Source organism: Odontesthes bonariensis, chromosome 22 (assembly GCF_027942865.1).
Source record: "Odontesthes bonariensis isolate fOdoBon6 chromosome 22, fOdoBon6.hap1, whole genome shotgun sequence".
Classification (NCBI taxonomy): domain Eukaryota; kingdom Metazoa; phylum Chordata; class Actinopteri; order Atheriniformes; family Atherinopsidae; genus Odontesthes; species Odontesthes bonariensis.
Window position 1 is genome coordinate 20904600 of NC_134527.1, and position 27774 is coordinate 20932373.

Here is a 27774-nt window from a genome sequence, read left to right on the forward strand (position 1 = left end):
TCAGAAGTAGTCTCATTTTTATTTTGATAAATGGAAAAATTTGTTTTGTAAATGCAGCTTGGAACACTTCGTCTTTGATTTATAGTGCTCCTTTTAGCTCAATTAATGTAATGAAATGTTAGCTTTAGGCTTTTTCACAGTCAAACCTTTTTTTTTTACATACAGTATCAACACAAACGCACAGTGGCTCATTTTACACGCAAATACAACGGACCCCGTTCGCCCCTGAGCTGAAACGACAGGAAGAACAGGAAGAAAATCCTCCAAATATTGCACAAAATGGCAACAGCTGATTATAAAATTGGCCAAAGTGAAGGTAAGCCACGACTTACCCTATAAAAAATTCATTTAAAACAAATGATTCTTTTTTTGTTTTTAAATTAAGCACTTGTGACTTAACACACACACACACACACACACCTTGTAGATACACTTGACAGGAGGACGGCAGAGCGACAACGGTCGGCTCTTTGGTTTTACAAATGGACGGATGGCTGACGGGAGGCTGAGAGCAAACTGAAAGCATGGACAGTTGAGTCACAAAATCACAGCTGATTTAAATCAGCTCCTTCATCTGCGGTGATTTCTTCATGTCAGGATTACATGGAAATATATCTTGTGTTTATAGCGCCCGGGGCCTCTTGGGGGTTATTTGTTTGCTAGCTTGTTCCTCTTCCTGGAGGGTACAACGGAAAGACTTGACTTTATCTGAAAGAAGAGAGAAGACCAAACACTTGTTTTGAAAAGCTGTTTAAAACCTGTAAAAAAAAAAAAACCTTTCCAGACAGGAAATACACAACAAACTGATAAAAGTTTCAACTCTAGATTTGGAAGTCTTGATTCCAGGCATTACTTGAGCTTTGGAGAGCTCGGTTAGCTGCGTGAACAAGGCTAAGAGCTGTCCCGTTGCCATGGTTACGCATCATTACAGGTGTGGGAAAAGTACTTGAGTTACTCCAGCAGCTCAGCATCCAAACCAGCAATCAGAAATGTTTCAGAAATTTGTTTTCTTCGAAAGATGTAAAGGAAGACGGCTACTAGAATATTCAAGAAAATTCCTCAGATTTAGCAACATGATACTGTGGTGGTATTTTAACCAAGACGTCCGTGGAGCATTTGGATATCTTTTAGACGCTATTTGAACCAGTAAAATACTCAGTGTGAGAGTCTGTGTTTCTTCTTGTTTAGTCAGTGGGTGACAGCCGTTTTAAGGGAGGATGGAGAATAGAAGTCTTGCTCTGACCGAGTTTGATCAGCTCGATGTATGTATGGTACTTTTACACGTTTTTTTTTTTACTAATTAAAGAGAGTTGACTTGATCTGAAAGACATTTCATAACTTTTGACATTTCATTATCAGTTAAATCTCCTGTTTTGAGGTAATGAATCACTTTAACAAACACAAATGAACACATATCCCCTAAAAATGATTAAAAACTAAAAGCATTTGAGTTTATATGGTTTAGAATTGGAAAGTTTGATAGTGATAAGGTTAGCGTGCCTACTTCCCAACTAACTACTGGGCCATAACTCCATCCAACACAGTGTAATGGCCACAACATAACAGCAGGCTCGTTATGTTTGTTAAAGCCAAGTAGCAGTTATTACCTAAAGTACAGACTTTAGGTAATAACATTTTATCAAAGTGACCAATCGGTTTGGTAGCTTAAAGTGCAGAAGAGAAACCTGTCTGAGTGGCGCTCAGCTTTAATGACAGGAGGAATAATCTTTACCTCTCAGTTCGGTGAGAATGTCTATCTTCTGATCCAGGATCTGCTCCAGTTGAGTTGCATATGATTCAACATCGTAGTCTACCTCCTCCGTCATTTCTAAAAGCACCTTCTCATCCTCCAGCCAGCGGATCGACTCCTGGAAGCAACAAACTGCAGTTCAACACCTTCTGTGAGGTTTCAGTGTTATACTGACCCCCAGAGGCAGAGCTTTGTTACTACATATTTGATCGAAGTTGAGCTCAGACCGCAACATATACACATGTATAAAAATGTTATGGAATATCCAGCCTGTGACACAGCTGAAGATTGTTGTGTTATTGAATTATTATTATTTTTGGTTATATGTATATTAAAACCATCAAATCTGATGTAGTCAGAGTTTGGTTGGACGGCTGTACCTGGAACACAGCCCTGTGATCCTCCAGCACCTGCTCCTCCATCTCCACCAGCTGAGACACAGCTTCGTGGAAGGTGAAGAGTTGTGGGGAAACCTCCTCCTCCTGAAAGCACAGAAGCCTGATCGTGACTACAATGGAAAATAAATCGTGTTAAAATATGATCCAACAGCTTGTAGAACCTCCTTTAGCAGCAATAAGTAATGGTTTTCTGTATGATGTCATCAGTCTGTCACATGGTTGTGGAGGAACTTTGTCCCACTCTTCTTTCCAACGTTGCTTTGGCTCATTGAGGTTTGCAGCATTGGTTTATGCACAGCTCTCTTAAGGTCCCACCACAGCATCTCAGTCAGGTTGAGGTCTGGACTTTGACTGGACCATTGCAGCACCTTGATTCTTCTCTTTTTCAGACATTCTGTTGTAGATCTGCTGCTGTGTTTGGGATCATTGTCCTGTTGATGACCCAGTTTCAGCCAAGCTTTAGCTGTCTGACAGATGGCCTCACATTTGACTCTAGAATACTTTGGAATACAGAGGAGTTCATGGTAGACTCACTGACTGCAAGGTGTCCAGGTCCTGTGGCTGCAGAACAAGCCCAGATCATCAGCCCTCCACCACCGTGCTTGACAGTTGGTATGAGGTGTTTGTGCTGATATGCTGTGTTTGGTTTTCTCCAAACGTGCTGCTGTGCATTATGACCAAACATCTCCACTTTGGTCTAGTCTGTCCAAAGGACGTTGTTCCAGAAGTCTTGTGGTTTGTTCAGATGCAGCTTTACAAACCTAAGCTGTGCTGCCATGTTCTTTTTAGAGAGAAGAGGCTTTCTCCTGCAACCCTTCCAAACAAGCCATACTTGTTTTTCAGATTTTGCTGTCATGAACTTTAACATCTAACATGCTAACTGAGGCCTGTAGAGTCTGAGATGTAGCTCTTTGGGTTTTTGACCTTGGGGTGAACTTGCTGGGACGTCCACTCCTGGGAAGATTGACAGCTGTCCTGAATGTTTTCCACTTGTGAATAATCTTTCTCTCTGTAGAATGATGGACTCCAAATAGTTTGGAAATGGCCTTATAACCCTTCCCAGATTGATGGGCAGCAACAACTGCTTCTCTAAGATCATTGCTGATGTCTTTCCTCCTTGGCATTGTATTAACAAGATGATTTAAAAAAATAAAAAAATAAATAAAAAAATGTATGTCGTGATGTGTAAAATCTTAGATTTTATTTACATTTCCACAGATGTGTGTTTAAGTAGCTTTTGATGCAAGACAAAGTCCTAACTTGTCTGGATTAACTTCCACCTTCTGCGTACAGCCCATATTTTGTTGATGTCGTAGCCCTGATTGAATCAAAAGTCTTACATTCTGCTCACAGAGCAGCTTCAGGTCGTCTCTTTGCGGAGAGCTCCCGACTCCCCACTGAGCCTCCAGCACCTCCAGCTGGGTGATATGTCCTCCCTGATGGAACTCCATCGCTGCTGCTGGGTCCACTGTGAGCTCCTTCACCCTGACAACACATCAGAGCTGCTTGTTAAACACCGACTGTGTACGAGGTGAGCTGCATGCAGCATGAAAATAAGGAAATTGCCAGATGAAGCAATGATGAATACTGCGGGTTATAAGAGATAAATAAATAAAGATGATGAGGATGCAGGTGGACTTCATGCAGATTCTAGGAGACAAAACTAACCAGAAAGGGTTTAAGTTTGTACTTCAATGGAACAAATAGAGGGAACAAAAGGTGTCTGTTGCTGTGACATACTTGATGAGTTTTCTAGAATCTTCTATATTTTCAAAATTCTTTTTAAAAACAAATTCAATGAGAATATAAACTGATCACAACAATAAGTGGTTGTTATTGGGTAAAAAAGAGACAGACATTCTACTGTTTCGGAGCAACTTTCACGCTGAAATAATTGGTCACAGATTCTTACATTTTTGGGTCACGTTTCTGTTAGATCAGCGGTAGTATTATGCGACCTGATTTTCTGTACTGGTAAGAAGATGGCACCTTATTTATAAACTTCTGCACCGTGTCGCTTGTGGTGTGCCTCAGGGATCCATTCTTGGGCCTGTCTTGTTTTTTAAAACATGGCATTGCTTTCCATTTTTTACGCAGACGACAATAATTTGACAGCAAAACGGCACCTTCCAACCTTAATGGAAGGCGCCAAACTTTTTAAGCCTCATCAGAAATAAAACAGAGATTTTGACCTTTGGACCCAATACAGTTAGTGACACATTTGTAAAGTCAACTGGACAGTGATTTTAAACTGGATAAACAGATGAATTCTGTAGTGAAATAACTTTGATTTGGCTATCATGATGCCCTTTATATTGGTGTTAATCACAACATCCCTTCACGTTTACATCTGGTCAAAAAAAGCAGCTGCTTGTCTTCTTCCCTGACTCCCGATTCGCTTTAGGATTGATTTTAAAACTTTAGTTTTTATTTCTAAATTACTGCATGGCCTCGCTTCAGCGTACCTGTCACATCCTTTACAACCACATGTACCACAGAGAGCTCAGAATGCCTCGATGTAGGTTGAAACAGAAGACCGTGCTTTTTCAGTTGTCGCCCCCAAACTTTGGAACAAGCTGCCACTGCATGTTAGATGAAATCCCATCTTAAAATGCAGCTTTATTCTCTGGTTTTTAATACCATATGAGACTTGAGTGTCATTTTATTGTCCCGTGTTGACTTTAACTTAATTTGTTTAATCTATTGTCAACGGCTGTTGTTTTAAATGTGTTGCATGTTGCAGATTTGATTTTATGGGAATACACTAACGCACACATCTGCCACTCAAACGAAGGAGTGAAAGCCAGTTAAAGCATTTAATGATACATCAAAGCACAGTAGTCTGCCTGTCTCATGCGGGGGAATGTTAAAACTTCTGAGAAACAAAGTGACGTGATCGTACTCATAAGTAGGAGAGAGCTCAGAGCGGCCTCCTCCGCCCCCGCTCTGGGAGAAAGGAATATCTGAGGGACTTATCCCAAACTCCTTTACTCTGCAGAGGCATGGCAGGAAAGAGAAAACACAAGAAGAAGAGGCAGGGAAAGGTCATGTGAGGCTGTTATACATCCACGTAATATCACTAAGGAACATGTGAGGAGGCCAAACAGGCAACACTATATTTTATCTGATGTATCCTTTTAAAAGTTTAGACACTAAAGACATAGTTTAGCAGCCATTCTGATTGTGGATCTTCATCTTTTCAGGCTACTGATAGCTACATTCACTTGAACTTGAGTTCAGCCGGCGAGTTTCCCACTTAATGCTCTTCATAACTTTATGAACTCCTCATTTCTCCGAATCTCTAAAGCAGAAGTGGAGAGTGAAAAGTTAGCACGACCAATAAACACAACAGACAAATGAGAGGGAAACGCACCAGGCTGAAATAAACCAGAATTAGCTTCAAATTGATCATCTTTAAGATTTAAGATGAATCCTTTGTCGTGACAAACCCAGACAGCAGTTCCTTCTCAGCTGCTCTGTCAAGCATTTTAGCAAGTAAAATGTAAATAAAAACAGAAAGAAATGATATTCAAATCTCATAAAGTGACATTGTATTCACAAAAGAACATAGAAAACATAACAAATGTTAAAAGTGAGACTTTTTTTACTGTTTGGTGACTAATTTTTAGCTCGAATTGAATTTGATGGCAGCAACTCTTCTCATGAAAGTTGGGATGGGGCAACAAAAGTCTGGAAAAGGAAGTGGTACTAAGAAGAAACAGCTGGAGGAACTAATGAAGTTAACTGGCAAAATGTCAGTAACATGATTGGGTATAAAAAGAGGACCTTAGAGAGCCAGAGTCTGTCAGAAGTTAGCATTAGTGTCTATGGAACTGGAAACATGCACATCTGGAAAGGCTCCATCAAAGCTGAAAGGTATATACAGGTTTCAGAGCAACATCTGCTTCCATCCAGATGACGTCTTCTTCAGGGAAGGCCTTGCATATTTCAGCAAGACAAAGTTAAATCACATACTGCATCTATTCCAACAGCATGGCTTCATAGTAGAAGAGTCCAGGTGCTGGACTGACCTGCCTGCAGTCCAGACCTTTAAACAACTGAAAACATTTAAAATACAACAAAGAAGACCCAGGACTGCTGAGCAGCTAGAATCCTCTATCAGACAAGAATGGGACAACATTCCTCTCCCAAAGGTCCAACATGCTGAGGGGATGCTGCACAGTGGGAAACATGGATCTGTCCCAACGTCTTTGATACATGTTGCTGCCATCAAATTCAAGATGAGCTGATATTTTTCACAAAACAGTAAAACCTCTGACTTTTTAAACATTTGATATGCTCTTCTATGATCTGTTATGAGATAAAATGTTGATTCATGAGATTCTAAAAAAGGTAAAGATGTTTCAATGAAAGCAAAGCCATGTATTTTATGCACCAAACGTTCGTCAGAAACATTTTGTCTGATATAAACAAATGTACCAATGAAGCAGCAATGAACTAATCGATCAAATTCGACACATTAAAACCAGTTAAAGCACATTTAACTGTAAGAAAAAGTTGAATTCAAGTGAATCTGACTCAAAGAAGCATCAGCTCATTGGATGACACTAAGTTGTCGACCAGTTAGCCTTATTAGTCAACTTTTTACCAAACACCGTAACATTTACTCCATCTTAAAGTCATTACTGATAAATAATTTTTTTGTAGATATGAACGAGCCCTTTCTAAACTTTGATTTAAAATACGCAAAAGGTTATGGCGCAATAGCTTTTATATGTCGGAAAACATACAGATTTTTAAGCTCTCTTTCCAATCAGAAGAATGTGTTTTACCTGTTGGCATATCTCAGAGTATTCAGGGTGTTTTCACAGGACGCCATCCCAGGAGAGATGGTCGCAATCTGTAGGCGAAAAGAACAGATGTTCACCAAAACCGAGTGTAAAATCATTCAAACATGTTCAACCTCCAGCTACGAGACAGAGAAACATGCTGTTTTCTTACCATGCATGTTCTGGAGTTTTCTCCGATGAAGGAGTCCCTCAGCACTTGAGTTAACTTGCTGGCTCTAAACGGAGTGTGAGGTTTGTTTCTACCGAGGGCTCGAATGCACTCCTGCCACAACAGAACATCATATCCAGTTGATTCATTTGAATAATTCTTAAAATAAAACCTTAAAAAACCCCCACTTTATTTGACTTTTTTCAGTGCAGACAGGACAAACCCAAGATATTCTATGTTTTGTCTTGTCAAGTTTAACTCAATTTACATCCATTTTTGCATTTTAGGCCTAAAAAGAAGGGACGGGGAAGCTTTTACCACCTTTTAATGTTTCCATGCCTTCTCACGACACTTAAAAGACGTTATTCTTCCTGTAAACTCGTCTTAAGGCGTTCAACAGTACACTTTCAGGCAGGCCGGTCTGGTACCCGTACCCTCTTCTTCCGCAGCCATGTCTTTGTAATGTGTGCAGAATGTGGTCTTGTTTAAAAATGCACGGACATCCCTGGAACAGATGTCTTCTTGAAAGCAGCAGGTGTTGCTGTAATGCTGCCATCACAGAAGTGGGAAAAGGGCACTGACATGACCCCATACATCCCAGAGCCTGGCTTTTGGGCCAAAAGGAGTCTGGAGGCTTCTATTTATTGGGTCAGTTTCTTCCAACAAAGATCTGGAATACTGACTGTTCTGACCACAACACACCTTTCCACTGTGTGAAGGTCCATCCAAGATGTCTCTGAGCCCAGAGAAGTCGATGCCGCCTCTGGAGAAGGTTAACATGAGGCTTCTCTTTCTGCACAGCGACATTTGTGAATATAACTCTGTATTGTAGTGCTTGACAAAGGTTTCCCACAGTAATCCTTTGTCCATGTGGTTCCATCAGTTATTGATGGAAGAGGATCAGAGGGATCAGAGATCCCAGGTGTTTCTGAATGCTTTAATTACATTCTGCACCAAAGAGGGAGAAACATGCAAATCCCTCTCTCTCTCCAATGTTTCTTTCAGGAACATTGTTTTGAATAATTTTCACACTTTCATGGATGCTGCTTTTGTATCAAAATATGATAATAACCAACTGTTTGAAATAACAAAAAACCTCATTTGAATGAACGAATGAATATACGCTAACAAATTAAATTAAGCCAGAGAAGAAAAATGTTAAACGTCTTCCACAGTCTTTCAACCTTTTCTGATTTGTGGTCGTATTTATACAGAAAATAGACTAAACTAAATACAAATCAGTCCATAAGATTTGTCATTTCATGAAATAACAGGAAAACAGACGTTGAAGACACTGTAATATATGATAAAATTACTACAAATGCCCTCTTGGAACCACAGAGGCAAAAACAAAACAGCAACGGTAAGTAGTTTGTCTCAGTTTGACATTTTAAATATCCTCAGCTGCAGCTGCTTGAAGGCAAAAATCCAACATTTGTAATGTCCTGTTGCAACATTTGGCACATTAATGCCTCTGCTTGTGAGATAAAAAGTTTCAAGCTCCACAGTCCACTTTCCACTCCATTACGTTCATCTTTACATATGCTACATGGGTCGAAAACCGGCCCCTAATCACATAAATTTCATAAAAATCTGGTCTTATCTGTTGTCTCGGTAAATGCCCACTCAAAAAATGGGTGTAAAAGAATGAGGCAAGCCTGAGCCCTATCTGCATGGATTTATCTCCAAAAGAGGGTAAAATGTTTCCTGTTTTCCAGGAAATAAACCTGACCAGAAGCGGAGGCAAAGAGACGGACGACACAAATAACATTAAATAACAGCACCATCGTGTGGTAAACGCAAAACAGCCTCCATGATGGAGGAGTTATGAGCCAATCAGAGCCACCGCGGTCGGGTATCTAAAGCACAGACCTTGAGCGCCAGCAGGCTCTTGTTAATCTCGGCTCCTTCCAGTCGGGTCTGCCGGTCGGCACTGGATGTGTCGGCACCTCTCTCATTCCCTGCCAGGTCGATGAGGGAGAACTTTCCGTGCATCTTCCCCCGCCGGCGCAGGATGATCTGGAAGACGGCGTGGCTCCGAGAGGAGTGGGCGTTTGCAGACGTCTGTCCCGACGTCCTGAAGGAGACCAAGAAGATAAACGAGCTCGTTCAGCCTCTGTCAGCGAACTGTTTCTGCCGCTGGATGATTTGAAATGTAATCACCACCCGTGCTTACCTGCAGCTGTTTCCTACTTCAATGAGTTTCAGGACGTCCTCTGTGCATTTCACGTCCCTCTCCTGCAGTCCCACCACCTGCACCTGCTGCTTCCCGTCTTCCAGGACCCGTAACTTTGCCTTGCGGTTCAGTAGGTCAAACACCTTCAAAAACAAATACAAATGAAGATGATCTGCTTCTGAGTTCAGCTCCTCTTCCACTTCTCTTCCAGACGGTGTGCCACAAGGTCCTGTTTTGGGGCCTTTATTGTTCCTATTATATCTGCTGTCTCTTCAGCACATGTTGAGCACTTTTAACGACATTTCTTATCACTGCTATGTAGATGACATTCAGCTGTATCTCTTTTAAGCCCCCATATCTTTCTAAGATACAGATCTGTGTTTGAGCTCTATGAAATAAAAGTTGAATGGCTGACAACTTTCTCCACCTTGACGAAGAGAAAACATTCGTCCTTGTTTGTGCTCCCGACATATTTGTATCTAAGGCGATGGAAACTCGAGCTTTCACTTTGGAGGCTCATGTTAAATCTGTGGTTCACTCATGTTTTCAACACCTAAGTCCCATCGTGTCGTGCTCTGAACTGGAAACTCTTCTTTATCATTCAGAACGCTGCTGCGAGGCTTCTAACTAAGTCCTCTAAGTACTCACATGTCACACTTCAGACTTCACTTTAGGATCCTTATTTGGACTTTTAGAACACATCAGAGGTCATGTGATCAGGGCCTGGTGGCTGAGCATCATACGAGGCTGAGAGCTAAAGGAGACTTTTGCAACAATTTGCTTCCTGCTTCTGAAGAGTGCAGACGTGTCTCTGCTTCCTCCTGCTGCTTATCGCTTTATTTGCTTTTAAATCAATTTACTTCTTTCCACAAGTCTTGGATATAATTTTATTCTTTTTCTTTTAAGTGAACCAAGACTTTTTAAAATCATTTTTATTCTTTTTACATCTTTTCTGACGAGCCAGCGACTACAATCCTTTCAACATGCCCTGTGAAAGCTGTCGGATATATCAACAAGAAATTTGGGCGCTACAAGTAAGGATTTTTGCCTTAGAAACTGAAATGGGACTTCATGAAACGCTCCCAATGGAATCCAGTGGTAAGAAGTCCACATTTACTTCCAAAGGAAAGGGTGAAAAAACTGCTACCTCCAACTTAAAGCTAAATGATACTGTGTCTTTTCCAAGACTCTGTAAAGACACGTATGATGGACTTGGTGCAAAGCCGAAGAATCGTCAAACTGTTGGTATCAACAGAGAATATGCAACATCACCCGGAATAAAGTTAACAAACAGATTTTTACCACTGTCAGAGCCAAATGTGACTGAGTGTAACAGACAGAGAGACGGTACAAAGAAGCAGATGGACAGAGAAACTGTGCCGAGTGTCAAGGTCAAAGATACTCTTGTGCTTGGAGACGGAGCCATATCTAATATAAACATAAACAGAATGGTTACATGCAGCTATCCAAGTGCCACTGTCTCTGACATCACAAGATTACTACCAGAGGTACTGGCAAAACACCAAGGGGTGAAACAGCTGATTGTGCACGTGGGTGCAGTGGACATCAGAGAGAATCAGTCTGAAATCTTAAAAAAAGACTTTGAGAAACTGTTTGAGAGTCTTGATAAAGTGACAATACCAACATTCATAAGTGGACCTCTCCCAAACATCGACAGGAGGATCAACAAATTCAGCCGGCTGCTTCAGTTGAACACATGGCTGTCCAAAGTCTGTGAGTCCAGAGGACCTCATTTCATCGAGAACTTTAATCTTTTCTGGCAAAGAGATGATCTCTTTCAAAGAAAAGGCCCACACCTGAACAGAGGTGGAGTGAGACGACTGACGGATAATCTTCTCCACGCTCTGAGGCATCAGAAGGGGCCAGGGCCAGGACCAGGACCAGGACCAGGACCAGGACCAGGACCAGGACCGGGTCCTGTGCTGCCGCAGAGAGAGAAGACGAGCCAGAGAAGAGCTCCTGCCTCGCCACCCAAGGACCCAGCAAAGGATTCAGCCACAGCAGCCACAGCAGCACCTCCAGCATCCCGAACACAGGATTCAGCAGCTCCACCATCGCCTTCACCACGGGCCTCACCACAGGCCTGGGACCCACCTGCTGCATCTACACCCTCCAGAGATGTTTCACCATCGTTCTCTTCTCCACCGTCACCCAGGAGATTTCCTGATCACCTTGAAAGCTTGGTGAAATCGGGGATTAAAATGGTTCCTCTCACGCCAAACATGGCAAGATCAAGAATTCTATCCTCAAAGAAGCATCGAGCCCCTCTCCCTCCCCAGCCTACTCCATCGACCAAAGCCCCCCCAGCTTGGCCCCCACCGCCGGTGCCCACAGCTGTCATTTCCAACAGCGTCAATGCTGTTGTCTAGGACACTAAGGGCCTCTGTGTTGGTAAACACCATCTCAACCAGAGGTCCAAGGATGGAGTGAAGAGAGGGACAATCAGACTGTCCAATCAGAGAAATCTTATCCATATCCCTTGCAAGAACACAGCATCCAGTTCAACTATAACTAATCTCAAACACGCAGTACTCAATGTCAGATCTTTAAGTAACAAATCATTCTTAATTAATAGTTTTATTTCCTCTCACAATCTTGATTTTATGTTTTTAACTGAGACGTGGCTCGACAAAAACACAGCAAATGCAGTCCTGATCGAGTCTAGTCCACCTCACTTCAATTTTGTGTCTGAAACACGAGAAAACCAGAGGGGTGGGGGTGTTTGTGCCATGTTCAGGGACAATATACCCACCCACAAGTTGTCATTTGGGTTTTTTTCATCATTTGAGTATGTGTCATTCAAAATGGAGATAAAACAATCTTCCATACTTTATATCACCATTTATAAACCACCACAGAATTGTTTTATTGATGATTTTACTGAACTACTTTCAATTGTGTGCACTGCTTTTGACTGTTTAGTCATAACAGGGGACTTGAATGTGCATGTGGACGTAGCGCATAACAAGGAAGCTAAAGAGCTCACTGCTGTCCTTGAAATGTTTGGTCTAACTCAGCATGTGACTGAGCCCACCCACAACAGAGGGCACACTCTAGATGTGCTCATTTCAAGGGGTGTTGTTATTTCAAACGTGAATGTCGTTGATGTTGCTTTATCTGATCATTTCTGTGTTTTCTTCGACCTATCTACTTTACCCAAAACACCAGCTGGGTCTGCAGTTGTTCGGGGAAGACTCATAAATGACAGAACAGGGACACAGTTTATGGAAATGATTAGGTTTGAGAACACCCTGTGTTCTGATGTTGATGATCTGTTGAACTCTTACACATCAAGTCTCTTAAATGTTTTGGATACCATTGCTCCTGTCAAGGTTAGAATGGTTAAAAGTAGGCAAAGGGCGCCATGGAGGAAAGAAGAGTCGGTCAGGGCACAGAAAAGGGAGTGCCGGAGAGCCGAACGGAAATGGCGCAAGTCAAAGCTCCAGGTTCATTATGAGACTTACAAAGAAAAGCTATGTGTGTTCAACCAGACTTTGCGTAGAACAAGGGAGAGTTATTTTTCTGAAATCATCAAAAACTGCAGTACCAACTCTCGTGTCCTGTTTGCTACAGTAAACAGATTAACAAACCCTCCAGTTTCACTGCCTTTAGAACTCATTTCTACATCCAAGTGTAATGAGTTTGCAATATTCTTTAATGACAAAGTTCAAGGCATTAAAAATGCAATAATTTCCACAACACAAATAACTACTCTGCAGCCAGCTAGACACCTAGAGCTGACACATTTCACACCTGTTACTGACAAAACAGTCGAAGAGACCATCTGCAGTCTGAGTTCATCAACGTGCTGCCTTGATGAGTTGCCCACTAGATTCCTAAAGTCTGTGCTGAGCAGTTTGTTACCACAACTTGCTCATCTAGTCAACATCTCACTCCAGACTGGAACATTTCCAAAGGCCTTAAAAACCGCTGTCATTAAGCCTCTTCTAAAGAAGAGCAATCTTGATGCCACAGTACTGAACAACTACCGGCCCATATCAAACCTGCCATTCTTAGGCAAAGTCCTAGAAAAAGTTGTATACCAACAGCTTAGTGACTTTCTCCTGTCTAACAATGCTTTTGATACTTTCCAATCAGGCTTTAGGCCCCACCACAGCACTGAGACAGCTCTGATCAAGGTGACAAATGACATCCGCCTGAACAAAGATGCAAGTAGAGTCACAGTCTTAGTTCTGCTGGACCTCAGTGCTGCCTTTGACACAGTTGACCATGCGATCTTATTACAGAGGTTAGAAGACTGGGTGGGAATCTCTGGTCGTGCTTTAAACTGGTTCAAGTCCTATCTGGAGGACAGGAAATATTTTGTTGAAATTGGTAACTGTGTCTCAGACCAAATGGCTATGACCTGTGGGGTTCCCCAGGGGTCAATCCTGGGACCCGTATTGTTCAATCTGTACATGCTTCCACTAGGCCAGCTAATACGCAGCTATAATGTGTCCTACCACAACTATGCAGATGACACTCAGATCTACGTGTCACTGACGGCAGGAGAACACGGGCCTGTAGATACACTGTGTCGCTGCATCGCACAGATCAGTGTGTGGATGCAAAACAATTTCCTCCAGCTAAACTCAGACAAAACTGAAATCATTGTCTGTGGCCCACAGAAACAAAGAGAAAGTGTTATCAGTCACCTTGAGACTCTCTCTCTAAAACCTAACTATCAAGTTAGAAATCTCGGGGTAATATTGGACTCAGACCTGAACTTTAACAGCCACATTGAATCTGTAACATCAGCAGCTTTTTACCATCTAAAAAACATTGCCAGAATCAAAGGAATAGTGTCTAAACCAGACTTAGAGAGACTGATCCATGCATTTGTCTCCAGCAGGTTAGACTACTGTAACGGCCTGCTCACTGGGCTCTCTAAACGGGCTGTAAGACAGCTGCAGTACATCCAGAACGCTGCTGCTCGAGTCCTGACTAGAACCAGGAAATACCACCATATTAGTCCAGTGCTCAGGTCTCTGCACTGGCTTCCTGTCGCTCAGAGAATAGACTTTAAAACAGCTCTGCTTGTGTACAAGTCTCTTCACGGTCAAGCGCCAAAGTACATCTCTGACATGTTAGAGCCATATGAACCAACTCGGGCTCTGAGAACCTCAGGGAGGGGTCTCCTGCTGGTGCCCAGAGTCAGGACTAAACAAGGTGAGGCTGCGTTTCAGTTTTATGCCCCTAAAATCTGGAACAGTCTTCCAGAAGATGTGAGACAGGCCTCAACTCTGACAATATTTAAATCCAGGCTGAAAACAGTTCTATTTAGCTGTGCATATGACACCTGAAAGTATTTTATCTGCACTCTTCACTTTTTAATTACTTAATGATTATTTTAATGGGTTTTAAATTTCTTTCTTTTTTAATTTCTTTCTTTTATTTTTTTTTATTCCTTTTTAATGGTTTTATTGCCTTCTTGTGATTTTATGTAGCTGTAAAGCACTTTGAATTGCCCTGTGTATGAATTGTGCTCTAGAAATAAAATTGCCTTGCCTTGCCTTGCCTTCAGACTCTGGATCTCTGTGATCGCTTTTAAAAACCTATCTTTTTAAACACATTTTTGGTTTGCTTTTGTTTTTATGTTTGAGCATTTTTGTATGATATTAATCTCGAAAGGTGCTATACAAACACATTTTACTTTCTTCCTTACATACTTATAACCGATTGTGTCGTGAGACACTCACCTTTCCACTGTAAATCTCAAAGAATGTGGCAAAAATTTGCAGATCCAACTTCTTATAAACCGGCTTTTTCAGCATGAGAAAAACATCTCTAGCTGCAGGGAGAGGAAAAACAAGCACAAAGTCCATGTGAGCACGTTAGCGAGCAGCTTCTCACTGCAGCCTGCAGGACGGTGGAGCTGGACCATCCAACTCTGCCCACATCCAAGGTATTTATCGCCATACTGCTCGCCCTGCTCCCCTAAAAAAAAAACCTTTAAAAAAATAGTCGAAGTGATGTGGGCGGAGTCGGATGATCCAACCGCAGGTCACAGCCAGACCAAAAAACTTCACATTAGCTCCATTAGCTTCTGTCATGTCGTAACAATGGAGGCTCTGCATGGAACGATAAATGCACAAAAATCCAGCTTCAAATCCCTTATTCTACTTTATATTCTACTTAACTATTTGACTGTCTATATGTTCACTTCATAAATGTTTTTACAAGACTAAAAAGAGAAGATGTGAGTGGCCAACACAGAAAAGCAACCATATCTCTACCCATGGAGGATGTTAGCAAACCAGTGTTGCCCGTTACCTCCCGTAATCCAACAAAACAATCACAAATTACATTTTGGTGCATTCTGGAGATATCTATGGCTAAATAAGATTCTTTAAAAAAAAAAAACACAACTCGACAGTTTAATTTGTTAAAACTCGTTTCAGTTGGGAACCAAACATATGAAGTCTGCTCTGGCTATATGCTACGCTAACGACCATTTTGACAGTTTTCTCAGATTTTACGGAGAAACTGAACCAAAATAAAGAGTGTTAACGTGCAGATGTTGGCCATAAAATTGACAAAAACCCCTATGAAAAGGAGACTATGAACAGATCAACAGTATTAATGCTGAAGGTACATGGATGGAAGGTTTTACTCTCAATGACATCACCTTAGCAGCTGATGCTAGACCTGTTGTGCTGGTGCTACTGGATCTCACAGCAGCATTTGATACGGTGACCATGCAGTACTTATTTCTCACTTGGAGAATTATGTGGGCATTTGTGGCACTGTCCTGAATCGGTTTAGGCCAAATTTAACAAACAGAAGCTTCTCTGTTATGGTCATTATGTGCCTCACTCTCCTGTGGTGTACCACAAGGCTCCATTCTTGGACCTATCCTGTTTTCTTTATACATGCTGCCGCTTGGGTCAGTTTAGCCAAACATAATCTATTACGCTGATGATGTACAAATCTATTTGCCTGTGAAACCCAGTGAAAGAGTGACGGCTAGCTTTCTGCTAAGCTGAGTAAGATAAACCTATTACACCTGAATAATGAGAAGACCGAATGTATCTTTTTTTTCCATCACTAGCCTCCCCAGTGTGACATTGTCAAAGTTTGATTCTTTGGCTTCAAGTTTTAAACAACAAGTGAAAAATCTGGGAGTTCCTTTTGACAGATGCATGAAATTCGACTGATTCTGTTGTCAGAAGAAGCTTCTTTCAGCTTCATCTCCTGGCCAAAGTTAAACCTTTTCTCAAGAGTGTCGGTGTGTGCCAGATCTCCCTTGGTCGCCTTCAGTTAGTCCAAAACTCTGCTTTTAACCAACACATGCAGACGTGCTTTTATCTCTTCACTGGCTCCCAGTTCATTTCAGAATTCAGTTTAAGATTTTAATGTTTGTTTTTAAAGCCAGAAACGGCAGATATGGGGTGATGACGGTAAATGGGTAACTGACCGGACAATGCATAGATCCCTTTCGAGCAGTCCTGGTTCTTTCCTGAAAAGTCTCCTCCCATCGTCTAGAAAGAGACAGGACACAACATGACAGGTGCACTTAAATCAAACTGTCCTCGTGCTGAAGTCAAAGCACTCACGTGTGTTTTTCCACTCCCAGTTTGTCCGTATGCAAAGCAGGTCGCCATCCCCCTCTCAAAAATGGTCTCAACCAGCGGCTGAGCCGTGAACCTGCGGCAGAGGAGAGTTCATCAGCAGCGGGATTTCTGTTTGGCAGCGCGTGAAGCAGAAAAAACAACATACCTGTAAACCATTTCGTTGGTGGAGTTCTCATCAAAAGCGTAGTCGAATCGGAACGTCTGATTCTCCAGGTAGCGGGTCAGGTCGACCTTCTGTTTGGGCTCATGGACCATTACCACGTCCTTGCTGGGAATAGTGATCACATCCAGATCCTTCACTGATAACTCTGAAAATACGAGCAGTGTTTTTCTAAAACGGGTGCAAACATTGATAGAAACAAAGAAAGAAAAAAAAAAGGCAAAAACAGAATTTTTACAATTCTAACAAGCTCTAAAGTCAATATTTGAGTCTGAGCTCCTTTATTATCCAACACAGCCTGAACCCTCTTAGACAAGCTTGCTGTCATTTCTTTAAGTAGTCTTCAGGAATAGTTCTCCAGGCTTCTTGAAGGACATCCCAAAGCTCTTCTTTGGATGTCGGCTGCCTTTTGTTCCGCTCTCTGTCAGATGATCCCACACTGCTTCAATAATGTTGAGGTTCGGGCTCTGGGGAGGATTCATCCCTCCATAAGACCTGCTGCCACTGATTTTCAGTCCACTTCTTGTGTCATTTGGCACAGCTCAGCCTTTTCTCCCCGTTTCCCTTCCTTAAGAATGGCTTCTTGACAGCCACCCTTCCATGGAGACCATTTCTGATGAGGCTTTGGCCAACAGCAGATGGATCAGCTGAAGGTCCAGATGCATCTCTCAGGTCCTGTGTCAGGTCTTTGCTGGATGTTTTCCTCTTTCTTAAGGACATCACCTTCAGATACTGCTCATCTGCTGTAGATAGTTTTTTAGGCCTGACACTTCTTCTTTTGTCCTCCACTTGTCCAGTTTCCTCAAATATTTTGAGGACACACTGCACACCATGCTGAGATATGCCAAGTTTTCAGCTAATAGCTCTTTGGGAATCAGTTTGTTGGAGCAAAAATACTATTTTCTGTCTGTCGAACTGTGTTATCTTTAGTGTTTTTCATAGATGAAACTAAAGAAATGGGAACAGATGTGTCTTTGTGACAGGCTGCTGGTAACAAAGAGTCTAAAGATACGATCTAAAACTGGTTCTTTGCTAAGTTCTCTGTTATGTGTGGACACAACACTGGTTCATCCTTTGAGTTAGGAGCCTGTTTTAAGCTTTAATGATTCATAGGTCAGTGTTAAGTGGCTTAACAAACAAAACACACTCTGAAAGTCCTTCAGAAATCCTGGAGAACTGTTGCTCTGGCTGTTCACATTCAAGCAGTCTGTCTGTTTGCCTTCTGCAGATGCCTCACTTGAAATACTTTTGCTCTTAATATTTTCATGTATGAAAGTCCTGCCCTCAAATTTTACCAAACTCTATAGACACGTGACAGATGTGCTGTGTTAATGCGCCGATTGTCCGTATTTGGGTCCAGGAACCCGACCTGCAGTTAAATACGTCTCAATGATGAGAGGAAACGTTTGTGTCTGACCACACCAGCTGAATAAAGCTGCTCTTACCTTTTTTATTGAGGGGACGTGCACGGACACACACACATATTCTGTGCTCCTCGATCTGAAACAGAGTATACGGATAAATAATAATTCATGTATTTACATGTTTGTTGACTGTGTATTTATCAGTGGTCCAACAAGGTCACATTTAGGTGTAAAACATCAGGAAGACACATTAAGGCTGGAGGCAGAAACATCTTTCTGCACATTTTGATCTTATTTACTTACTTCATTCTTCTTCTTTCTCCTCTTCTACCTTCTTTCTTTCTCATTCCTCCTGCTTTTATCCGTCTGATCTTTTACTTTTTGCTGCCCTCTTTATCTCCTGATGGAATCTACCTTCTTCATTCCTTGACTTTACGACCCTTATACCCTTTCTACCCTATCCTACCTCCTCTTTTCCTGTGTTTCCACCTTGTTTCCCTCTCTCCTCCTCCTCCTCCTCCTCCTCCTCCTCTCCTTTAGCCTCAGACGTTGCGCTGATGGTGGCTGCATGCTGAAACCAGACTCACCAGATCGTTTGAGGTTAAAGGTCTGTAGTCCAGACTGGCTCTGAAGTCTCTGATCATGCACATGATCTCATAGTTTGGTAAATTAACATCCACCTCCTGGATGTTGGGACAGAAAACAGACAAACACACCCTAATCAAGACAAATTAAATGGAAAAGAGGTTCAATACTTGTAGTTTGCCCCTCAAAATGGCCATTTGATGAGTCTAACTCTTCATCAGGGTTCCTCATCACAAGACTTTCCTTTTTCTGGTTTGATGCCAATTGATCAAAAAAGACACAAAGCAGTCACTGCTGTCATGAACTCCAACTGGTTAACGAGTGTCCGTTTTAGAGGGATTATGAACAGTTTTATAGTGTTTTATGTATGAAAAACAAGGAAAACTAAGGATGACCATAAAAGTAGCTTTTTTTTAGAACTTTTTTTTTTGCTCAATCTTACGAAATGTTTGACTAAGAAAGATGACTGTCTTTTCTTAAAGCTCAATTTCTATTGGGGTTAGGGTTGTAGGGGTTGTCTGATTTGTGGATTTCTGTGGATTTCCTCACCTGAGCCTTCTTGTCTCTCTTCTCTTGTAGCTCAAGACGTCGCTTCTCTCGTCTCTCCTGCAGCTTTTCCACCTCCTTCACACAGTTGGATTTCCTCCGTGCTGGAAAGGAAAAACCACGGTGACGTAAATCATCAACAGTTCCAACTCAAATTGTTTTAAACCGCAGTCCATGCTGCAGGATGAGTGCTTTTACTTCTGATTTTTACACTGTGGTGTTTCCACCTTTATCTGATTAAAGCATCTCAGTACTTCTTCTTCTTCTGATCTTTACGTGCCTTTATTTAAATGATCAATAAAGAAATCATCACAATGTTTCCCCGACAGAGCTGATCACTTATTACTGATTCATAGGAACAACAAAGTTAGCTCTGCATCTGTCCATCGTCCTGCTTTTGATCTGAGCAGTAAAATCCAATCTAAGGTTTATTCTTGTCCCACTTCATCGTGTCTCTGCCACACTGTTGTGTTTTTTTCTCCCGATTTGATTTATTATGGTATAAGTGCCTTTTTTTTCCCCTCAACTTTATTGATTAATAACGATGATAGCATATTTTTATCTAGTCTATAGTGGTACCGTGAAGCAAAACGGTCGTGAACTGCGGCACCTCAGCCTCCAGGCGCTACCTGATCATTTTAGGTTCGGGAATGTCAGTGTTCCTACAAACCAGTCAGAAGAGCATACTTTTAAAGGTTCACACACTTATCTAGTGTTGCTTTAAAGTACGAGTCACACAAAGAGGTTACATCATCCATCTTTTACAACTGATATGCAAACGAAATCTGCTTGTTTTCTCAACCTCTCTTTTCTTTTTACAAATCTACAAAAAACTAATTCCATGCTTTCCAGAACTGTTTAGGAAACATATAACTTGTTCTTGTGAGCTGCATCTGTTTGATATTGTTTACAGCTCTGGTTGATGAGTAGCTTGTTACGCAAAAAGGGGAACTGGACATGGCAGCGTTTGACCACCAGAGGGCACTACATAGAGAAAACAGGCTTTGGATTGGATTTAAAGACGGCAAAATAAACTTTAGAGTTTTTCTGCATGTTTCAACATTTTAAGATCTTATTTTCACACGCATGGAGATTCAGACTGAGAAACAAGTGCTGCAGTATGAAGCTAAAGGCAGTGAAAGAGCCTTTGAGGCCCACAGCTGTGTGGGACAATGACATCACTGCTTCTGGCTGCTGCACAAACCCTCCACCAGAAAACAACAAGTGACACTGGAAACTACCTCCGAGTGCCACAGAGAATCAAACCGGGATTGAATCACCTCTGACACGAACTTGTGCATATCGTGTGCATATGTGTGCGTTACCGTTCTGCTGCTGCATCAGCGCCTGGTTGGCGGCAGTCTGGGGAGCGATGGAGGGTGGAGGAGGCTCTGTGGCTTGGTTGTGCTGGCTGGGACGGGCCCGGGTGGTTCCCACGGCTGCAGCTGAGGAGCAAACGGTTTATTATGATCTGTCACAGTAAGGGACCCTTTAAGCAGAAACCCTAACCCCCCCCAAAAAAGTTTTAAAATCTAAAAAAGATTTTCAAGCCTCACAAACCAATCATTTATTCACACAGGAAATGTATCAAATATGAGCTCATGATGAATTTCAACGGCAACGACACGTCTCAAACAACGTTTTTAGTTTTAGTTTTGGGGCAAGGTCGTCACGGTGGTGTGGTGGTTCGCACCGTCACCTCACAGGAAGAAGGTTCCTGGTTCGAATCCCTGATGGGGCCTTTCTGGGTGTGCGCCGTCTAAGTTCCGACCGTCCAAAAACATGCACCTTAGGTTAACTGGTGACTCTAAATTGACCCTAGGAGTGAGTGTTAATGGTTGTTTGTCTCTGTGTGGCTGGGATGGGCTCCAGCCCCCCCCCCCCCCCCCCCCTTGACCCTGAATTAGATTAAGCAGGTTTAAAAAATGGATGGATGGACTGTTGAGAATACAAAAAAAGCTCATTTTTGTAAGAAAAGCACTGATCAGTGGATTACCGGGAGGCTTTATAGGTGAGTTGCCTCAGTGTTGTGGTTTTTGTTCTTATACTTGTGGCTTTACCTGCAGTCCCCATCTCGTAAAACGCTTTGCATCGATCAAATCCAGAGAATCTGCAATTCAATTCATTTTTATTTATATAGCGCCAAATACAACAAATGTCATCTCAAGGCACTTAGATAGTAAGTCCAATTCAAGCCAATTGGAATTCAATTAATTAATAATAATCATAATTCATAAAATAATCCAATTCGTTCATATAGAGCCAATTCAAAAACAATTTCCTAGCTAAGAAAACCAACAGATTGCACTGAAAACTTTTTGTTTTTCGGTCCAACCACTGCCTAATAAGCCTAAATATGGAGCATTAATCAGATTAAGGCATCATTAGTCAGACTACGTTCAAAACTGATAGAGTGGCGTATTCTATACACACTCATGTAGACTCTACAAGTCAGTAGTCCATGTTTGCCTCTTGGTGGCTGTTAGAGGCTCACATGAGAGAATTTCAAACTCATTGATGAGAAATTTCCTGATCAAATACACAAAAGGAGTCATTGAACATTTTATATCGTTTTCATCGAGAAGCAGCTTTTTTATATTTTTATATTTTTATTTTTTTTTATTTATAGGAATTTTATACTGATCCGGGTAGTAAGTAGTAAGTAAAGAGGGGAACAAGTATAAAGAAGTGCAGAAAACGAAAGGCTACTCAGCTAAAATGATCTCAAATGCTTTAAAATGGCAAAAAAAAAAAAAACAGAGAGAAAACGGAAAGCTACCAAAATGGCAAAGAGTCAGCCAAAGATAAGCTCCAGGGTGATCAAAGAAGGTCGGAAATGACCGGTGAGTGCTGTAACAGTTAGAAGGCGACTATGTGAAGCCAAGCTGTCAGCAAGAAGTCCCCGCAAAGTCCCATCGTTTAAAAACAGCGTGCTGAAGGCATTGACTGGCCTAAAGAGAAAACAGCTGCAGGCAGTTTCAAACGCTGAATTAAAACCACAGTACACCGGAAAGACAGCGAAGCATCATGATATGAGGATGTTTCTCATACTATGGCGTCGGGCCTACAGTCTGAATTCATCAAAATGACTGAAGAGGTCATGTTGCCTTATTCTGAAGAGGAAACACTCTTTAAATGGGGGTTAGAATAAGACAACGGCCCCAAACACACCAGCAATCGTGCTGCATCTCGGTTCCAGATCAACAAGATTAGCATGGCCAGCCCAATCCCCGGACCTTAATCCAATAGAAAAACCGTGGGGTGACGTAAAAAGTGCTGTTTCGGCAGAATGTAATCCAATCATCCTGGGGTAGAATCACGGTTTACAGGTGTAACTCAGGTGTGAAGCAATGGTTATACAACCACATATGAGTTCAGTGAGTCACAGGAAAGCGGAATCTTCACATATGTTTTCAGTTCATACAGTAAATGTTTGACACTGCTACTTTTTTTTTAACAGCCTAATATTCCTTTTTCCTCACTTTGTGTGAAGTAAAAAAACAACTTTGACATATTTTTCTTCATGTTTTGATGTGGAACAGAACGTGCAGCGTTCCCAATGCGTGGAGATAGAGGCTATTTTTTTTAACTTTCCTCCCTTTTGAACACACCGCTGTTATTTTGAACACCACTGTATCTCGGTGTCGGTTAGTGGGTCAAACGTACCTCTGTTCTCCCTTGGAGCGTTTTCAGGCTTGGGTATCGCTGTCGCCCGTCGGGCCTAAAAAACAATAAGGAATACAGTAAAGAACGCTTTTCAGAAACACTTTAAGATCTGAAGTGCTGTCTCTGTCGTAGTTGAACGAAATAATTCCTGCTCTATAAAAGCTTTAACTGAGCGTCTCGAGGAACTTAAAGATTGGATGTCTCTGTGATTGTTTCTGGTCCTGGTGTCACCTGTGGGTTTTCTCCTGTGGATATGGGCCCTCTGGCACAGTGTGGAAAACCTACCGTCACAAACCTGAGGTTTTAAGATGGATAAGGATTTTAGACTGATCAGCACAGTGCTGAGATCCAGCTTCTTCCGGCTGAGACGGCTGGCAGGACCACTTGAGAACGGTGACCCGTGGCTTTATTGCAGCTCGGCTGGATGACAGTGATTCTTTGTTAGTTCTTTGTTAGTCTGGCCTCTCTGTCTCGTCTTCAGCTGCCGCAGAACGCTGCATCCCCACTGCACTGGCTGCCTGTCCACGTTAGAGCTCATTTTAAAGTTCTTCTATTTGTTTTTAAATCTTGAAATGGCCCTGCCTGCCCCTTCCCGATCACTCAGATCAGATGACCAGGGCATATTACAAAGGCCTTTTCTCTTTGGCCACGTTGAAATCTGTTAACCCCGAGTGATGATTTTATTTGTGTTTTGGACTTTTATTCTGACGTATTTCTTATTCCTGTCTTCAGCACTTTGGTCAGTGGTTGCTGTTTTTAAACTGATGCTAGGATGTTTCTGTGTTTTAGTTTGAACTCGTCCTTTGTATTCCCATCTTACTTCCGCTTTTTCTTTTGAAACTGTTTCATCCTTGCGCTGCTCGGTTAGTTTACACCTGACTTAGTTGCCTCATTTCTCCTCACGGTCACTATCAAAGCTCCATATTTGCCTTTGCTCCCTGCCGGATCCTTACTGTTTGTTCCCGTGTCTTTAGCACTATGTCAAGTCGTGTTTCCTGCCATCACTCCTTGTTTCTTGGACGTTTTTACGACGTACCTGCCAAATAGCACCTTTAGTTTTTTACGTGTACGCAAACAAAACTTTATTTACTTCTTATCTTCCTCCCTTTACCTGTGAGGCTGCGTTTGGATTTAAAAAAAATGGAATAATTTACTGGTTTCCAGCTCCTGAAATATGAAAACTGGTTATATTTTACATTTGAACTGTTAGTTGGACCAAAACAAAAGAAGAAGAATCAAATATAATCTAAATACTAATAAAAATGCCTTTGAAATAAACATTTAAATACCACGGCAGGCAACAATAACTGAATCTGATTGGCTATTTGCAGTTTGGAAAACATTTTTCACTATTGAAATAAAACTGTATGAAAAATGTTTGAAAAAAAATGCCATTAAAAATGAAAACTCACTCAAAATGAATGTAAAACTAATTTGGTGGGGCAACTTTAAATGCCAAACAATCATCTATGAACATATATGTAGATAACTGATGATTGGGAGCTTCTGATGAGGGGCGGACCTTCGGGACTTTGCTGGTTTTGGCGACACTGGACGGAGGAAGAGGAGCCTCGGGACTCTGCGGTATTTCTTCATCAGGAGCGACGTCTGGATTCAGAGCAAAGATGCTCTCCAGGTCGATCTAGGGCACAAACGAGAGGAAGAGAGATACTGTTATAATAATAAAGCTTTATTTATCCATTCATGTAATTTCAGCTAACTAGAGATCCAGAAGGGCCTGAGAACAGAGGATCTGGCCCAGAAGAAGGAAAAACCTCATTCCGGGGTCAACTTTCCAAGTATTTTGGTTGTTTTTAAAAAAAATTATATGTTTAGACTGTTTTTGCTTAAACAGCGAGCGGACAGGTTCAGGAGGGAAATTACCCCTCCTTTAAAAAAAAAAAGAAAAACTAATTTCTGTGGTATTTTTTTATTTTTTTAAGCGGGATTACATGAAGTACAGGACTGCACAACTAATCTAAAATAAAATCACAACCTGGGCTGCAGGTTTTAATGCTCAACTCTGATTTTTTTTTTGCTGAGATCCGATATTTTTTTCTTTAACAAAGCAGAAAAAAATATGAGGATTTTAATGAAGTGCAAACTAGCCAGCTCCATCAAGCGTGTCTGCCATGCTTTTTTCGTCCTTTGTTTACATGTGATCTCGTCGTCCGTCTCTCTTTGATCGGATGAAGTCGGATGAAATGCGACGTGACTGTTCAGACTGAGGCCGCTTTGAAAAACATCGGATATGTCTCCGATTTAGGATCACGCATGAAAGGGACCTGGGTCTGATTTGAGAAACCAAGCGGAGGGGGGGCTGAGGACAACTACTGGTGAGAATGGCAAACTACGACAGAATAAACTACAAACTGAAGTAAGAGGGGGAAAAAGAATACAAGCTACCTCACCGATAGAAACTAAACAGTAAATCAAAATACATAAGGAGTAAATAAACTAATAAGTGAACACCTCACAGAAACAAAACCAAGGCAAAGCTCACAGAGAATGATGGCAAAACTGGAAATCAAGAAGCTAAAAAGAGCAAAAGGTAAACTACAATATGAAGAACTAAACCAGAAAATCCACAAACCCCAACAAGTACATCTGAATTTTAGCTTACTTTAGTCAGATGAGGCTGCGGTTCGATGTCAGGATCTTATTAGAGCAGAGCGACAGTCTGGAAATGTTTATCGCCTGAGTTACTAAGTTAGAAATCATGTTTTCATGTTTAAACATCTAGGAAAAGAAACAGAAAAATGTGTGACTGAGAGCAGCTTTATTAGGGATTCAGCTGTATTAATATACACTAAAAACTTTACTGATTTTACAAAAAAAATGCAAAAAGATGGAAGTTTTGAGAGTAGAATTAAGTCCAGTTAAGGTCGAACTAGCAGATAGGTTGTGAGTAAATGTGCTGAGTGAAGCAGCAGATATACCTCTTTCCCTTTGGTGTCCCCGTTCTCGATCCACTCCACTGTCACACTATCGTTGTCTTCGTGCAGCAATGTGACCATGGCCTGGTGTATTCGTCCTGCAGAGGGGATGTAAAGAGATGCGAGGCCTGATCAGCACATGCATGCTGTTTGGTGCCTTAAATCAGGGGCAAATACTAACACAACCATGCTGACAGGAAACCAAAATAACTGAATCTTACACTGAGAATATCATGCCTCTAAAAAGTGAGCTGGAAATGCTTATAGATGAAATTTAGGTGGTAAAAATAAGGATACTCTGATGCTAATGGGTGTGGCTGATGAGAGATTAGACTTGGCCATGTACACAGCTTGAAGGGCTGAGTGTGCTCCTGGCAACCAGTGAGGCATCACACAACAAACATGAGTATAACCAAAAATAAGAGCAGAAATCAGGATTTTTTGTTAAAAAAAAAAAAAAAAGCAAATGCAGTCAGAGGGGTGGGGGGAGAGGCCCCATGCAGCCGTTCTACAGGCCACAGCTGGATGCTGCAGTGCAGCCCACCCTGTGCTGGAGGGGTCTAAGCCGTGGTGCAGAGGGAGGGAGGCCGGGCAGGTGTCAATAATAGCCGGACAGCCGCACAGGTGGACCCGCCCGCCTGCTTACTGCCCGGCAGGCCGACCGGTGTAAGTCTGCGTGACTCCCGGACGACACCAACGTGTCGGAAAACGACACATTCGTCTGTTTTAACGCTCTAACGCTTATCTCTTATGGATTTTTAATCTTCATCTCGGTGAAAGCGCAGCAGAAGAAGATGATGTAGCCGCTTGCTAACTAGCCCAAACACCCCGCTGCGGTGAGCGGCGACGCTAGCTCCTCTCATCCGGACCAGCCGGATGGAGAGCGGTGAGTGTTTCTGTGTGGATGCGTGTCAAGCAGCCGCGTACCGTCACTTCGCTTTATCTCCACGTAAATGCCCACGAAGATCTTCCCAAAAATCCCAGCCATCGCTCCCCGAGTGGTATTTGTTGCCCAGTCCAGGTTATGCGCTGCTGCGGAGACTCTGAGGTCACCAACGGTCAGTCAGCAGAGGCAGGAGGAGAGGAGCTGCTACGCATGCGCGGAATTTTCTCCTCATAGATTAAGACGAGAAGCATCTTCTGCCTCGTCTTCCCTCTTTATTAACATCCATCACTGCTGTACAACCACTTGAAAAACACCTGGAGGATGTTCACTGTTGAACATCGGCTGTTTTTATTCTGTAGAAATCAAAATAAATGGCAGATATGAGAAAAAAACATGTCATTTAAAGGCTGAACAGCTAAACACACTACCTTTGTGAAACATAACGAAAACAATAAATAAAAAAACTGGTTCAATAATGGTATTATTTTAGTATCACAACTTGTGAAAACTGATGGTCAATTATTACTTTATGAAGAATTTATTTCTAAATTTGGTATAACAACAGTCACTCCAAAAGAATATAATATAATCTTTAATGCTTTAGGATGCCTCCTGGTCGCCTCCCTTTGGAGGTTTTCCAGGCACGTTCAACTGGGAGGAGGCCCCGGGGCAGACCCAGAACTCGCTGGAGGGATTATACATCCCTTCTGGCCTGGGAACGCCTCAGGATCCCCCAGGAGTGGCTGGAGAGAG

The 27774-nt window shown here is 42.0% G+C and overlaps 1 protein-coding gene across 3 annotated transcripts; it reads right to left on the reverse strand.

Moving 5' to 3' along the window:
* Positions 1 to 27216, reverse strand: LOC142372785 (kinesin-like protein KIF2A). 3 transcript variants are annotated; one of them, XM_075455755.1, is made up of 21 exons: positions 27063 to 27216; positions 26139 to 26233; positions 24722 to 24841; positions 23200 to 23254; positions 20859 to 20978; positions 19537 to 19637; positions 18990 to 19085; positions 18484 to 18538; positions 17024 to 17186; positions 16861 to 16951; positions 16722 to 16785; positions 15004 to 15095; positions 9284 to 9426; positions 8980 to 9184; positions 7111 to 7221; positions 6942 to 7009; positions 5051 to 5140; positions 3489 to 3633; positions 2131 to 2232; positions 1733 to 1868; positions 1 to 708 (listed from the first exon to the last, which is right to left on the reverse strand). In XM_075455755.1, exons 1-21 carry the CDS (start codon positions 27121 to 27123, stop codon positions 623 to 625), a joined length of 2199 nt encoding a protein of 732 aa, XP_075311870.1. In that variant the 5' UTR covers positions 27124 to 27216; the 3' UTR covers positions 1 to 622. The 3 variants fall into 3 exon arrangements, with proteins under 3 accessions (XP_075311870.1, XP_075311871.1, XP_075311872.1); XM_075455756.1 differs by lacking the exon at positions 27063 to 27216 and adding an exon at positions 26357 to 26989; XM_075455757.1 differs by lacking the exon at positions 5051 to 5140.
* Positions 27217 to 27774: the final 558 nt, after the last annotated feature.

Bases quoted from the DNA above. Each gene is read 5' to 3' on its own strand.
- LOC142372785 (XM_075455755.1), bottom strand. From the start codon at position 27,123: ATGGCTGGGATTTTTGGGAAGATCTTCGTGGGCATTTACGTGGAGATA. The intron at 23,255-24,721 runs GTCCGCCCCTCA...ATTGTTTTTTAG, and splicing joins AAACCAGCAAAGTCCCGAAG to GCCCGACGGGCGACAGCGAT. The intron at 7,222-8,979 runs GTCTGTGCTTTA...CTGTTGTGGCAG, and splicing joins AGAGCCTGCTGGCGCTCAAG to GAGTGCATTCGAGCCCTCGG.